The following is a 14,206-nucleotide window of genomic DNA, read 5'->3' as shown; positions in this document are numbered from 1 at the left end:
GGCCATTTTAGTCTTCTCTCAATATTTTTCCCTCATTTACACAATGCAAAGCATTTACTATGACTTGTGCAAAATCTACTTGCATAACAAATATTCATCCATATATACTGATTTTTAAGAGTTTTGAATTTCTATTTCTGTTTTTCATTTGAATCCTTCCGCTGTCAATTGCATTGTCTCAATTTTTGATTTGCTTTCTTCAAATAATTTTGCTTTTAATCAGTATTTTTATGTGATAGCCTTTTGTGACACATTCTTTACCAAACTGTCTAATTCTGTCTGTACAGCATCCATAGGTCGAAGAGGATCTGTCTAAATGTTTGCACAATGTGTGCGTGTGCCTGCTCTGGAGAGTGTTTCAGAGAGATATGTAAGTCTGTGTGTCTCTATTTCTCTGTGCACTTAAGGTATTCCACTTGTGTGTGTGTGTGTGTGTGCGTGCGTGCGTGCGTGTGTGTGTGTGTGTGTGTGTGTGTGTGTGTGTGTGTGTGTGTGTGTCTGTGTGTGTGCGCGTGTGCGCGCATGTGTGTGTATGTCTATGGTCTGAAAGCATGGACAGCTCCCTGAAGACTCCCTCTGGGGGCTGTTTTTCTTTGCAGTCCAGTGGAAAGCCTCTCCCAACATCTGTAGAACATATCTGTTAGGCAAAGTGTAGATTCCATGCAGGAAATTTCCCATTTCAGCCAAAATGCTCATTTTGTTCTGTGTGCTTTTCTTAGCACATTTTTCTCTTTGTAATTTTTGGAGAAAAAAAATATAGTTAATGCTAAAGCTATTTTCAGTTATTAGGCAGATGTGTTTGATGACTCGACAAACCTTTTGGCCATTTTTGTAAAGGTGCAGTGCAATGGGACTTTTACATCTTTATTTTTTGTTGTAGAATGAGAGATTGTTCGGCACTGTTTCACTGAAATATGACAGTTTGCTTGCATTTTTTTTTAACAATATTAAAATGTTGGCCACTGTAGCCTATCTCTGCTGGGCTTTGTTCATTATGAAGTTTGTGTTATGCTGAGTGTAGGATGACTATTACGTCTTTCAGCCTGCAGTGGCAGAGGCAAGCTATGAGAAAAGAGTCTCTCTCTCTCTCTCTCTCTCTCTCTCTCTCTCTCTCTCTCCCTCTCTCTCTCTCTCTGCCCTCTCTTACAGACACACACTAACACACACACACGCACGCACGCACACACGCACGCACACACACACACACACACACACACACACACACACAAAGGCACATACAATACATGGCCAGAGGTATCCAATAACCATATTTCTTCCTTCACCTGTGGTCCCAAGCTAGGCTGTGAAAGAAAGCATTGTGTCTTTCCAGTAGTTCTTCAGAAGAACATTTCATGCTTTATGAATATAGAATATAGAGAAGCTTGGAGCTCTTCTTGAGTACAATCACAAATGTGAGAGAACCTTCAATCCAGGAAAGGAATGCTTCAGGAAAAAAAAGAAAAGAAAAAGACTGAAGTGAAAATAACTCATCTTGAACATCTTCCATCTGATGCCCCATTCAGGAGCATTGTCTCAAATACAAAGCCTGAAACCAGAAAATATCCATAAATATACGAATTAGTTACTCATGTCACTGTATTATATTAAAAAGACCAGAATGAAGCCCAGCATGATGGCATAACTGTCTCGTTATTCCCATCTTATAAAAGGGATAATCCTAATAAAATTCCTGATGAACCAGCAATTATACACTGAACTGTCCAAAGCACACATCTGAGCAAGTTTTGTGGTTTGTCTTGTTGCTAACACTGACCTCTATTGGTAAGTGGGGTTTCTTAAAAAGTCTTTATTTTCCAGTGATGCACAACCATGGCTACTATGCAGTATTTTCTGTTGGCTCATGATGGTGATATTGCACTGCTGAAAGCTAGCCTCATGCATGGCTCATTGGTCATTCTTCATAGTGCTATACTCTCACTGTAAATGCATTGGATTCCTTTTGAAGCCAATTTCAAGCTTCATCAAAGAGATCTGCAAGGCTGCGGAATTCAGTTTTTTAAATACAGTAACTGTGGTCATGTAGTGATACAGTAATCAGCCAGAATGAAGTGGCCATCAGCCGAAAAGAGCCATAGCTATACATAAACTAATTATCATTTGGAGAGGTTATGGGAGATGCTAATGAAGCATTAAGTAACATTGATGGAAAATGTTTTATTATACTCAATGTATACCAAATTATTTTGCAATTCCTTAACTACTGAAAGGAAATAGAACGTGAATATTTACTTACTCTGTGGTTTGGAAAATCTGGAAACTTAAAATGCACCATCTTAGTAAAAGTAGTTTTTCACCTTTTTTTTGTGTCAATTTTTTTAAAAAGTTGTATGAATAAAAATCACCAAGACAATAATACAGTCAATAATTCTATTTATTGTGAGTTATAAGTATAGTTATGTACTTTTTACAGCTTAGAGTCAGCATGAATAGCAATAAATGGATCCTCATCCCTGTTGCTGATTCTGAAGTGTGCACGTCCATCACCCCCAACATGGACCTGTTTCCCAGTGCACCTGCCTCCGTCCTTTTGCCCAGAGATGACATCACAATAGGTACCTCCAGGCATGCCTGTGCTCAGGGTCACATCCAAATCCCTAAAGGGTTCAAAAAAGGGTTTGTTTTGAAATGAAAATTCTTTCAAAACTATTTCCCCTATCATTACAATGACATTTTACATGCGATATCTATTTATGTGCTCAACCTTAAAGAACTGACAGTTTCTGCATAAATGTTTTATTCTACACATGGGTTGATAGATTCATCTTCATTACCAGTCATCGTTGTTGATGACAATGAAACCACGGTTGCCACGGCCAAAGGCAATCTGGTTACTCCTGTTGTCCCACCAATTAGAGAATGGCTGCCCATTGACCACATTTCTGAAGATCACCATGTTTCTGTACAGACAAGGTGGAATGAAGAAACGTTTTGACTGACTAAATAGAAAGGCAAATGAGACCCAGTAGTATCTATAGACTGAAACTGAATCGACTGACCTGATCTGGCGCCATCTGTGTTCGCACACCCACCCATCCCCACAGGTGGAGTCAGGGTTGATGGGAACAGGTTTGGTAGATCCATCGCCGTGGCTGGGAGGTCCCATCCAGTCATTCTGATCCTGAGTGAAGAGAGGACAAAAATGCATTCCTGAGAATATAACTCTTGACAGTGAAAATAAAGGGCGCTACAACATGCCCTGCTGAAACACAAAGTAAAACGCTACAAACGCTTTCGAGACCTTTCCATTGACGATATGACGGTTCCAACGGAAGCTGGACATGACTCTGGTGACACCATAGGGGTGGGCCAACATGAGACCTACAGCCATCTTGTAAAGTCTGGTCAGCATAGAAGAACATATCAAATATATGAAATATTGTCAAAGTAGCTCAAGTTTGTACCAAAAGGGCATATACTTTTTTGGAACACAGAGGCTGCAAAAATCTTCAGTACCTGGCATCCCAGAATGTGACAATAGAGGCACCTCCAGCTCCATGTCCTCTCTGATTGTCATGGTTGTCAACAAACGCCAGGGCCTTATCTGAGGGCATGAAACCCCAACCCTCACCCCAGTTTCTGAAACAGCAAGAGTTGAAGACCTTACTGAATCATATCATATCAAAAGTGACAACATTTCATGCACAGAGTGACTTGTCATAAAGCAGCAAATGTACTGCAGGAGTTTCTTTGCTCTTTTAAAATGCACATTTTCACATGACACATGAGAGTTTGCAGAAAATTTGGCAGACATACTTCAAGAAGGACAATTTTTCTCCGTTCCATTTGCGCATGACCGTGCCCAGTTTGGCACCATACTTGAATTCAGTAACTCTACCCAGCCCAAAGTATTCAGAGGATTTAATGGGTTCCCCGCCGAGATCAATAACCTGGAGAAAAATGAAACAAACATGTAGTACCCCACTGTCTCTCTGAGACATACTAATTGAATTGGTCCACGTCAGTCAAATGGTCAAGTACCTCTTGGAAGACGAAAGGCCTGGAACCAGGAGAGAACCACCTGGTGTTGAGATTATGGAGTCTACCATAAACAGCACCCAGATCACCAGGCCACATGTGTTTGCAGGCGTCCACTCGGAAGCCAGCAACACCCATGTCGATCAGTTTGTTCATGTAATCAGCCACTTTGCCTCGCACGTAGTCCTTCTCCAAAGACAGGTCCAGAAGACCAACAAGGCGACAGTTTCTCACCTGTTGAAATTACAAGAGGCGGTTGAGATGAAAGTGTATCATGTGTACAATTTTTGTCAGTACATACAAACACAGAGTCAAATTTCAGACCGTACTTGATTGACATCTTGGTAGTTTTCGATATTGCCACTTCCAGTTCTGCATTTGCCATCATTGAAGTCCCAGGAAGTGTAAGGAACAGAGGGGAATTCCTTTCTGTTGGCACTGAAGTATGTGCCGCAACTTGAGTGTCTGCCCTCTCCGCCCCCTGCTCCACACATGTGGTTGATGACTGCGTCCACGTAGATGTTCACCTACAAGCGAATAGTGTCCATTCTGTCAGCAATGGTCATATTTTATGGGAATTGATATACACATATATGTTACATGGATATGTGCCGTTTAACAATTTGTATTGTGGTTTTACCCCAACATTGTTGCATCTGGTGATCATGTCCCTCAGCTCGTTTTCATTTCCTGATCTGGAGCATAGGTTGTAGCTGATTGGTTGATATCTCTCCCACCAGGGCCTCCATGGGTTACTTACAACGATGCTCTCACTGGGAGGAGAGATCTGCAGGATGAAATCAGAGATCACATGACCCACACATGAGAAGCTGAAACAGCAATGATTTACAGCATGATATTTGCTTCAAAACTGGCACAAACCACCAATGAGCCATCCATCTTTAATAAACACACCTGAACCCCACCAAAGCCATTGGGTCCTAAGTAGCGTTCACATTCTGCAGCAATGTCAGCCCAACGCCACTCAAACAAGTGGACAATTGAAGTTCTTCCGTGTTTGGTATTTGGGTTGTGCTGAGCAAAGCTCAGTCCGAGCAACATAGCCAGGATGAGGACCTTCATGTCTCCCAGTGTTCGAGAGAAACCACACAACAAAACATGGGCTCTGCTCGGTATATATACATCACAGCATGTGGTTTCCGTCCAATGAGAGACCTCACTCTTCTTTGGAAACACCAGTCAAAGTGTATTTACACTATGACAGCAAGAAACAGATGGAGGGTGCCAAAAGTTTCCCACATATTAAAATACATGCATGCAACATGAAAACAGATGCCCTATGACTCAGTAACCTGTGTGACCCTTTTATGAAACAGTGAAATATGTTGTTGTCCTCATATCATGGGCTTTTTCCATGCACATCTCATGTGCATGCACATCCATTCTAGAGTAGATATATGATCTTTTCTTGCACTGACAGGTAACATTTCTGATATATGGTTCTCTTTTTCTGATATACACTCTAAACCTGAACAAGACCATTCCAATATTTTAAGAACATTGGTAATAGTAGTAGTAGTAGTAGCAGTAGTAGTGTTAGTAATAGTATTAATAGTAATTGCAGTATCAGTAATAATATTAGTATTTGTATTGGTATCGTTAGTATCAGTATCTTATTTGTTCATCATAACTCTTCGTTGGGTCGGTTGCTGTTCCTCTGGATCTTGGAGTTCCTACCAGTCCCCTGGGAGATCCAGAATCTTGTGAAGGATGTAAACACTTGCAAGCAGCATTGCTTTGGTGAGGGCTGCTGCCTTGTGTGTTCTAGGCATGTGTCATAGGTGTTTGCTTCATAGGAATGGCTAGCCGGGGCTCTGATGACTACTGAGATGGGCTTTTGCATTCCAGATCTTTTGCCCTTCAAGTTGCAGGTCCTGGTATTTGGAGATTTTCCTCTGCTGCTTGGCTGATACATTCTTGTAATCTGAAATTATTTCAGTGATTATTGCTCTTCTGGTTTCCTTGTCAGTCACCCTGGTTCCAGCCACCTTACAGGGACCTTCTGTTCCATTCTTCTACCTGCCCATGCAGGGTCTTATTATTATTACTATTATTATTATTATTATTATTATTATTGTTGTTGTTGTTGTTGTTGTCGTCATTCTTGTTCTTGCTCTCGCTCTTGTTCTTGTTGTTATTTTATTATTATCAACTGCAACAATAAAAATGATTTGTTTTGAAATTTCAAGCATTTTTTGACAACTACATATTAAATGCAGGCATCAGGGAATAAGTATATAAAGATATAAAGTATATATATATATATATATATATATATATATATATATATATATATATATGTGTGTGTGTGTGTGTGTGTGTGTGTGTGTGTGTGTGTGTATATATATATATATGAACAAGTCATAAACGAAATTCATTATGTTGTGAAATACTTAATATTTCAGCTGGGAAAAGGCTCTCTGAGTACATGTGAAAATGCTGTGCAGTAGTGTTATCTAAGGTTTCAAGAAATGTTTACTTCACAGATTTTATCAGTGAACTACTTTCAGGTAGAAGTTACTGTGGAGTGTATTTTGGGAAAGCTTGTCAAGGACAGGGAGAGACAGAAAGGAAGTGTCATAACTAGTTTAATATTAAGGGAATTATGTAACAAAAATCAGTGGAAATATATCTAAAAAATTGGGATGTTTTTGAATGAGTTAATGTTGCAACTTTACTATGTGCTATGTATAACACCACCTGCAGCGGGTACCATACTCACATTAATACATAAAGCAACTATAAGAGGAAAACAATCTAAACTCTACTGTGTCATTTTTTTTCAAAGTGCAGAGAATGGTCTGTTTGTTTGAATATACATAGAAAATACTTGAAGCAACTGAAAAAAAAAAAACAGTCATTGGGTTTATTTAGAGTACATTTTGAATTTGAACATTCATCTATATTGCAGAATCTAATACAAAGTACTCGCTATAATTTGTACCTGACAAACTTACCATAAGTTTGAAAAACCTTGCACATAAGGATTAATATCATTGCCTTACTCCTGTATCCTAACTGGTATAAATAATAAGAAAGGGCTTGTGTTAACTTCTACTTTCTTGTAACAAATTTTTTTGTGATGAAAAGTCCATACAACATTTTTGTGGATGTAGACAGCTCTGTAATCACAGTCATTGTGATATTAGTCAATAAGCACACCATTTTAGTTATATTTACAAATTAGAAAGCTATAAAACTGTCTAAACAACTGACCTGTCAGTGCAAGAAAAGATCATATATCTACTCTAGAATGGATGTGCATGCACATGAGATGTGCATGGAAAAAGCCCATGATATGAGGACAACAACATATTTCACTGTTTCATAAAAGGGTCACACAGGTTACTGAGTCATAGGGCATCTGTTTTCATGTTGCATGCATGTATTTTAATATGTGGGAAACTTTTGGCACCCTCCATCTGTTTCTTGCTGTCATAGTGTAAATACACTTTGACTGGTGTTTCCAAAGAAGAGTGAGGTCTCTCATTGGACGGAAACCACATGCTGTGATGTATATATACCGAGCAGAGCCCATGTTTTGTTGTGTGGTTTCTCTCGAACACTGGGAGACATGAAGGTCCTCATCCTGGCTATGTTGCTCGGACTGAGCTTTGCTCAGCACAACCCAAATACCAAACACGGAAGAACTTCAATTGTCCACTTGTTTGAGTGGCGTTGGGCTGACATTGCTGCAGAATGTGAACGCTACTTAGGACCCAATGGCTTTGGTGGGGTTCAGGTGTGTTTATTAAAGATGGATGGCTCATTGGTGGTTTGTGCCAGTTTTGAAGCAAATATCATGCTGTAAATCATTGCTGTTTCAGCTTCTCATGTGTGGGTCATGTGATCTCTGATTTCATCCTGCAGATCTCTCCTCCCAGTGAGAGCATCGTTGTAAGTAACCCATGGAGGCCCTGGTGGGAGAGATATCAACCAATCAGCTACAACCTATGCTCCAGATCAGGAAATGAAAACGAGCTGAGGGACATGATCACCAGATGCAACAATGTTGGGGTAAAACCACAATACAAATTGTTAAACGGCACATATCCATGTAACATATATGTGTATATCAATTCCCATAAAATATGACCATTGCTGACAGAATGGACACTATTCGCTTGTAGGTGAACATCTACGTGGACGCAGTCATCAACCACATGTGTGGAGCAGGGGGCGGAGAGGGCAGACACTCAAGTTGCGGCACATACTTCAGTGCCAACAGAAAGGAATTCCCCTCTGTTCCTTACACTTCCTGGGACTTCAATGATGGCAAATGCAGAACTGGAAGTGGCAATATCGAAAACTACCAAGATGTCAATCAAGTACGGTCTGAAATTTGACTCTGTGTTTGTATGTACTGACAAAAATTGTACACATGATACACTTTCATCTCAACCGCCTCTTGTAATTTCAACAGGTGAGAAACTGTCGCCTTGTTGGTCTTCTGGACCTGTCTTTGGAGAAGGACTACGTGCGAGGCAAAGTGGCTGATTACATGAACAAACTGATCGACATGGGTGTTGCTGGCTTCCGAGTGGACGCCTGCAAACACATGTGGCCTGGTGATCTGGGTGCTGTTTATGGTAGACTCCATAATCTCAACACCAGGTGGTTCTCTCCTGGTTCCAGGCCTTTCGTCTTCCAAGAGGTACTTGACCATTTGACTGACGTGGACCAATTCAATTAGTATGTCTCAGAGAGACAGTGGGGTACTACATGTTTGTTTCATTTTTCTCCAGGTTATTGATCTCGGCGGGGAACCCATTAAATCCTCTGAATACTTTGGGCTGGGTAGAGTTACTGAATTCAAGTATGGTGCCAAACTGGGCACGGTCATGCGCAAATGGAACGGAGAAAAATTGTCCTTCTTGAAGTATGTCTGCCAAATTTTCTGCAAACTCTCATGTGTCATGTGAAAATGTGCATTTTAAAAGAGCAAAGAAACTCCTGCAGTACATTTGCTGCTTTATGACAAGTCACTCTGTGCATGAAATGTTGTCACTTTTGATATGATATGATTCAGTAAGGTCTTCAACTCTTGCTGTTTCAGAAACTGGGGTGAGGGTTGGGGTTTCATGCCCTCAGATAAGGCCCTGGTGTTTGTTGACAACCATGACAATCAGAGAGGACATGGAGCTGGAGGTGCCTCTATTGTCACATTCTGGGATGCCAGGTACTGAAGATTTTTGCAGCCTCTGTGTTCCAAAAAAGTATATGCCCTTTTGGTACAAACTTGAGCTACTTTGACAATATTTCATATATTTGATATGTTCTTCTATGCTGACCAGACTTTACAAGATGGCTGTAGGTCTCATGTTGGCCCACCCCTATGGTGTCACCAGAGTCATGTCCAGCTTCCGTTGGAACCGTCATATCGTCAATGGAAAGGTCTCGAAAGCGTTTGTAGCGTTTTACTTTGTGTTTCAGCAGGGCATGTTGTAGCGCCCTTTATTTTCACTGTCAAGAGTTATATTCTCAGGAATGCATTTTTGTCCTCTCTTCACTCAGGATCAGAATGACTGGATGGGACCTCCCAGCCACGGCGATGGATCTACCAAACCTGTTCCCATCAACCCTGACTCCACCTGTGGGGATGGGTGGGTGTGCGAACACAGATGGCGCCAGATCAGGTCAGTCGATTCAGTTTCAGTCTATAGATACTACTGGGTCTCATTTGCCTTTCTATTTAGTCAGTCAAAACGTTTCTTCATTCCACCTTGTCTGTACAGAAACATGGTGATCTTCAGAAATGTGGTCAATGGGCAGCCATTCTCTAATTGGTGGGACAACAGGAGTAACCAGATTGCCTTTGGCCGTGGCAACCGTGGTTTCATTGTCATCAACAACGATGACTGGTAATGAAGATGAATCTATCAACCCATGTGTAGAATAAAACATTTATGCAGAAACTGTCAGTTCTTTAAGGTTGAGCACATAAATAGATATCGCATGTAAAATGTCATTGTAATGATAGGGGAAATAGTTTTGAAAGAATTTTCATTTCAAAACAAACCCTTTTTTGAACCCTTTAGGGATTTGGATGTGACCCTGAGCACAGGCATGCCTGGAGGTACCTATTGTGATGTCATCTCTGGGCAAAAGGACGGAGGCAGGTGCACTGGGAAACAGGTCCAAGTTGGGGGTGATGGACGTGCACACTTTAGAATCAGCAACAGGGATGAGGATCCATTTATTGCTATTCATGCTGACTCTAAGCTGTAAAAAGTACATAAAGTATTTGAATAAAGCTACAATCTTGAACACAAATCTTTTATGTTTTCTTTATTTAAGCTCATAACCAGCGTTTAAACTTTCTGACAATTTTTTGAGTGGCATCTTATTTTTTTTTTCTTACAGTATAGTCCACATAAATAAATCTACATTTATTCACAATCACTTTAGAGTTTATAATCAATTTTCAAAATGTAAAGGTAGAATTTATGATTTGACAAACTCACCCAAGTTGTCCTGTAAGCAGTGCGGTAGTTTTTGGTCTACATCCAGAGGCTTTGAAGAGCCTCTCTTATCAGCTAAAGCCCTTTGACACAGTGGTCAGAGTGGGTTGGCTCTGATTTCTCTCAGATCATTCTGAAAGGTGCACAGGCCGTGGCTGTTTCCCTTGTGCAGCAGAGGGAAGAAAGAGATGCAGACCAGGTCCTGCAGTCCGTCACACAGCGTGATGCCCAATAATGACCTGTCAGAGACGCTGGCCTTACACAGCAAAGCAGAGCCCAGCAGGTCTGCAGGGGCTTCGCACCTTAATGAATTCTAAGATGGACTTGTGCACCCAAAGGGCCTCAGATAATGCATAATCTATTTTCTCCCCAACATCAAAAGTGACAGAAATGTATTCCTTCAAACAATGGCGTGGAATAGAGGTTTAGCTGTGCTTTTTCAGGCAGTTTTGGTTAGGTTTAAGTCAGCCAAGTGCATTTCACCTTAGACAATATTAAAGTCACGAGAGAAGCATACAATGATTACTAATGCGCCTACAAGCAAATGAAGGACTGTGTGTCACTTTATGGGGATATTCTCTGTTAGCTGGTCTCAGGCTGTCAGATACTTAGTCATTCAAAAGATTTTTTTTTCTATTTTAATACTTTAAAATCCGAGACAAATTATTGTTCAGACTTGTAAGGCTCTTAATGTACAATAGGCGCTTCAACTCAAACAATTATCATCTAAAAAACTGAATCCAACTGCTGCATCCTTTCCCACTTGAAAATGATGTAATATTTAAAGTCAAAGAAAACAAGCAGAAGAGAGCATTGTTCATTCCGTTGCACCTGAAACTGCACAGATGACCACTTGTGCATAACAACATAAAGGGCAGGCGCCCTGCTGTCCTATTCATCCATCCATGGCTAAACAGCCCCAGATGCCTACTGTCACACACCTAGGATGTGAACCCACTCATCCCAACTGCACAACTCAACTCTACTCTGATAAGCGGAGTCTCATAGCTATGCCCGCTATTCACTCAGTTAATCACTCTGAAATATTCCCAAACTGTAGGAGCTAAAATGAGACATTGTTCTTGACTTGGTAAGGAAATAAGATTCTCCTACAGATATTTTTGAATTCGCAATAGGCTTGGTCACTTCTCAGACCACTGACATAACTCGACAACAGAACTTCACTGTTATTAAATTGCAACCATTTCTCCTCATTAACACTCACCTCCACTTCATATTACTATAAACAGCTCAAGTCAGATACAACAAAGATATCTCAGCCACAGCGTTTGCAACATTTTCAAGTCTTTGATCCTCTGTATCATTTTTTTTTTAGCTTTCATGCTGCTGCCACGTCAGTTTCACCTGAGTGCAGCTGTGGCAGTGCCGTCAGGGCAGCAGAGGGCCCAGGGGGCCGGGCTCCGTGCCCCATCACGCATTCAGAAACAGGACACACACAGGCCTTAGTGCCACACAAGAGACGCAAGACAGCAGAGGTGACTTTCGGCACCATATCCCACCAAGTTGTCATGGCAACCCTGCCCTAATGACAATATGACAAACAATGAGTACATTTAGAACTGGAACAATGAACAGAAAAAAACCAGGGACATGAATAAAAGTGCTCTCTACTTTTAAACTGGACTGAGACGAACCATTCTGCATGGGGGGGAAATACAATACAATGGCCATCCATGACGGATACTTTTTGTGACATTTGTGTGATTTTATTTGTGAGATTTTTTCTTGGAAAAAGGTGGCACTACAGCACCATATTGTGCCTGATGAATTATTGACCCTGTCTTCGTCTCTGAGAACCGGACAGTGGGCAAAGCTGTACCTTCCGATTAGAGGCTCAAATATCACTATGGTAGGTCAGGGCTTTGGACCTGTCATTTTTACTGATGCTTTTTGACAGAGCTGACAACACTGTCCCCATCCTGTTCTATATTTTATTGTACACATCAGAAACCTGACAGTTCACATATGGAGCAGTGCACTACCAGTTCCTGTAATAAGTTTGAGGGAACATCTTCCTGTAGATTAAAATTAATGGTCTTGATATATCTTTCCCTTGTAACAACTCATAATATCTTTTATTATGATTTAATTGTACCATATGTTTCACCATGTACAAATAGCGTACGCTATTGATTAAAAGAAATCGGAGTGTAGTTCATCTATCTGGGTTGGTCCAGCAACAGACCACTAAAATGAAGTCAGTCAAATACTCTATGACAGCTGCTTATACAACATGCATCAAGCAGGATTGAAGTTTTTTGACAATGACAGCTCATGCCTGGACAAACATTCTCCAGTAGTGGATTCCATTGCTTCCAAGCATACGGAAGGCTCTGGAGGAAAAGAAAAAAAGAAAATATGTATTTACAGCTACAGTTACCACACAGCAGGGTTAATGCTATTCACCACTAGTTGGAGGAATGGTGGTAATTTCACACTATTTTTAATTAAAAAGAAAAAACAGTTTATCAGTGTACCTCAACATTTCTTTTCCTCAGAGACTTCACAAGGAATACTTACATATTCGTGACCAGTTGAGATAAAAGACACAGCATGTTTCCAATGTTTGGTCACGACAGTGTGAGGTGAACTGTTCCCCCCAGCATGTAGGATGTGTCATGATTGGATTGTGCCATTTACCTGTGTTGAGACTCTTTGCTTGCTCTTTTTGCCGGTGCCACACAGAGCTCCGTGTAAAAGTGTTGCGTGGGGGGTGGGGGAAAGATGAGGTGATCAGCTTCCACTCGGCCCTCCCACTGGTTCCTGTTTAATCATTGCTTCTGCCTGATTTACTCATTATTCATGGTCACTGTAGGGGTTAAGGTCAGATGGGGCAGAAGACGACAAGCTTCAGTGAACAAGGCCGCAGGCCAGGTGAAAACAGGCAGAAAAACGCACAAGTCAATAAATTGTTTATTCTCCTTTCAGTGCTGAGGCATTGTGGACAAATGTGGATAAAGCTATGCATTTCTCACAACCCCTTTTTTCTGTGATAAACGACTGTAAAATTGCAATTTAAATTTTGGTCCTAGGTCCTCAGCTGTTTAGGTTTGGCAGAAACATAAAAAATACATTACATTACATGTCATGGTATTCTGACCATCTGCCATTAAAAAACGGCCATTATCAGTTATGCAATTAATGGTCTTAACAGTTTTCCCATTTTGAGCTGCTCTTTCTTAGAATAGACAATTTATCCATTTCTGTGCCCCATATAGAAATACTGGTATGATGAGCTCTTATGAGATGCACAAGCCATCCAAATAATGTAAAATGTGAGTTATTATTTGATTATTTATCAAGTATTAACTTTTGGACTCACATTTAATAGTGTGACGTGATTTTATCGACACACGCTAACCAAATAGATTCCAAACTCTGGCACACATATGACATGACTGTTTATAAAAAGGACTCCAGTGCTCAGCCGTGATTGAGACAGATCCATTCACTCATACTTTATTTTACTTGACAAGCAAAATGAACTGTGGCATTAGCATGCTGATAAGATACTTCTCTCATATGACATTCACTCATAAACAAGCTCTCATCAAAGCCATCATCTTTAATCAGAAAAATTGAATATACATTCCAAATAGGCTTAGAATGATGAAATATGAGTTTTTAATTTGCCATGTGGGAAGTGCTAATCACTTTAGTGTATGACTGATAGTGAGTAGCAAGACTGATGGAGTGGAACAGGTTAT

The 14,206-nt window shown here is 40.6% G+C and overlaps 2 protein-coding genes across 2 annotated transcripts; one reads left to right on the top strand and one right to left on the bottom strand.

Moving 5' to 3' along the window:
* Positions 1–2,425: 2,425 nt before the first annotated feature.
* Positions 2,426–5,079, bottom strand: LOC115811194 (pancreatic alpha-amylase-like). Its single transcript, XM_030773304.1, has 10 exons — positions 4,912–5,079; positions 4,637–4,783; positions 4,326–4,523; positions 4,000–4,230; positions 3,775–3,908; positions 3,475–3,597; positions 3,260–3,359; positions 3,018–3,139; positions 2,793–2,918; positions 2,426–2,615 (listed from the first exon to the last, which is right to left on the bottom strand). Exons 1-10 carry the CDS (start codon positions 5,077–5,079, stop codon positions 2,426–2,428), a joined length of 1,539 nt encoding a protein of 512 aa, XP_030629164.1.
* A 2,512-nt stretch (positions 5,080–7,591) lies between these two features.
* LOC115811579 (pancreatic alpha-amylase-like) lies at positions 7,592–10,245 on the top strand. Its single transcript, XM_030773848.1, has 10 exons — positions 7,592–7,759; positions 7,888–8,034; positions 8,148–8,345; positions 8,441–8,671; positions 8,763–8,896; positions 9,074–9,196; positions 9,312–9,411; positions 9,532–9,653; positions 9,753–9,878; positions 10,056–10,245. Exons 1-10 carry the CDS (start codon positions 7,592–7,594, stop codon positions 10,243–10,245), a joined length of 1,539 nt encoding a protein of 512 aa, XP_030629708.1.
* Positions 10,246–14,206: the final 3,961 nt, after the last annotated feature.

This window comes from Chanos chanos, chromosome 5 (assembly GCF_902362185.1).
Source record: "Chanos chanos chromosome 5, fChaCha1.1, whole genome shotgun sequence".
NCBI lineage: Eukaryota > Metazoa > Chordata > Actinopteri > Gonorynchiformes > Chanidae > Chanos > Chanos chanos.
The sequence above is the reverse complement of the archived record's forward strand: the minus strand, read 5'-3'. Positions and strand labels throughout refer to the sequence as shown.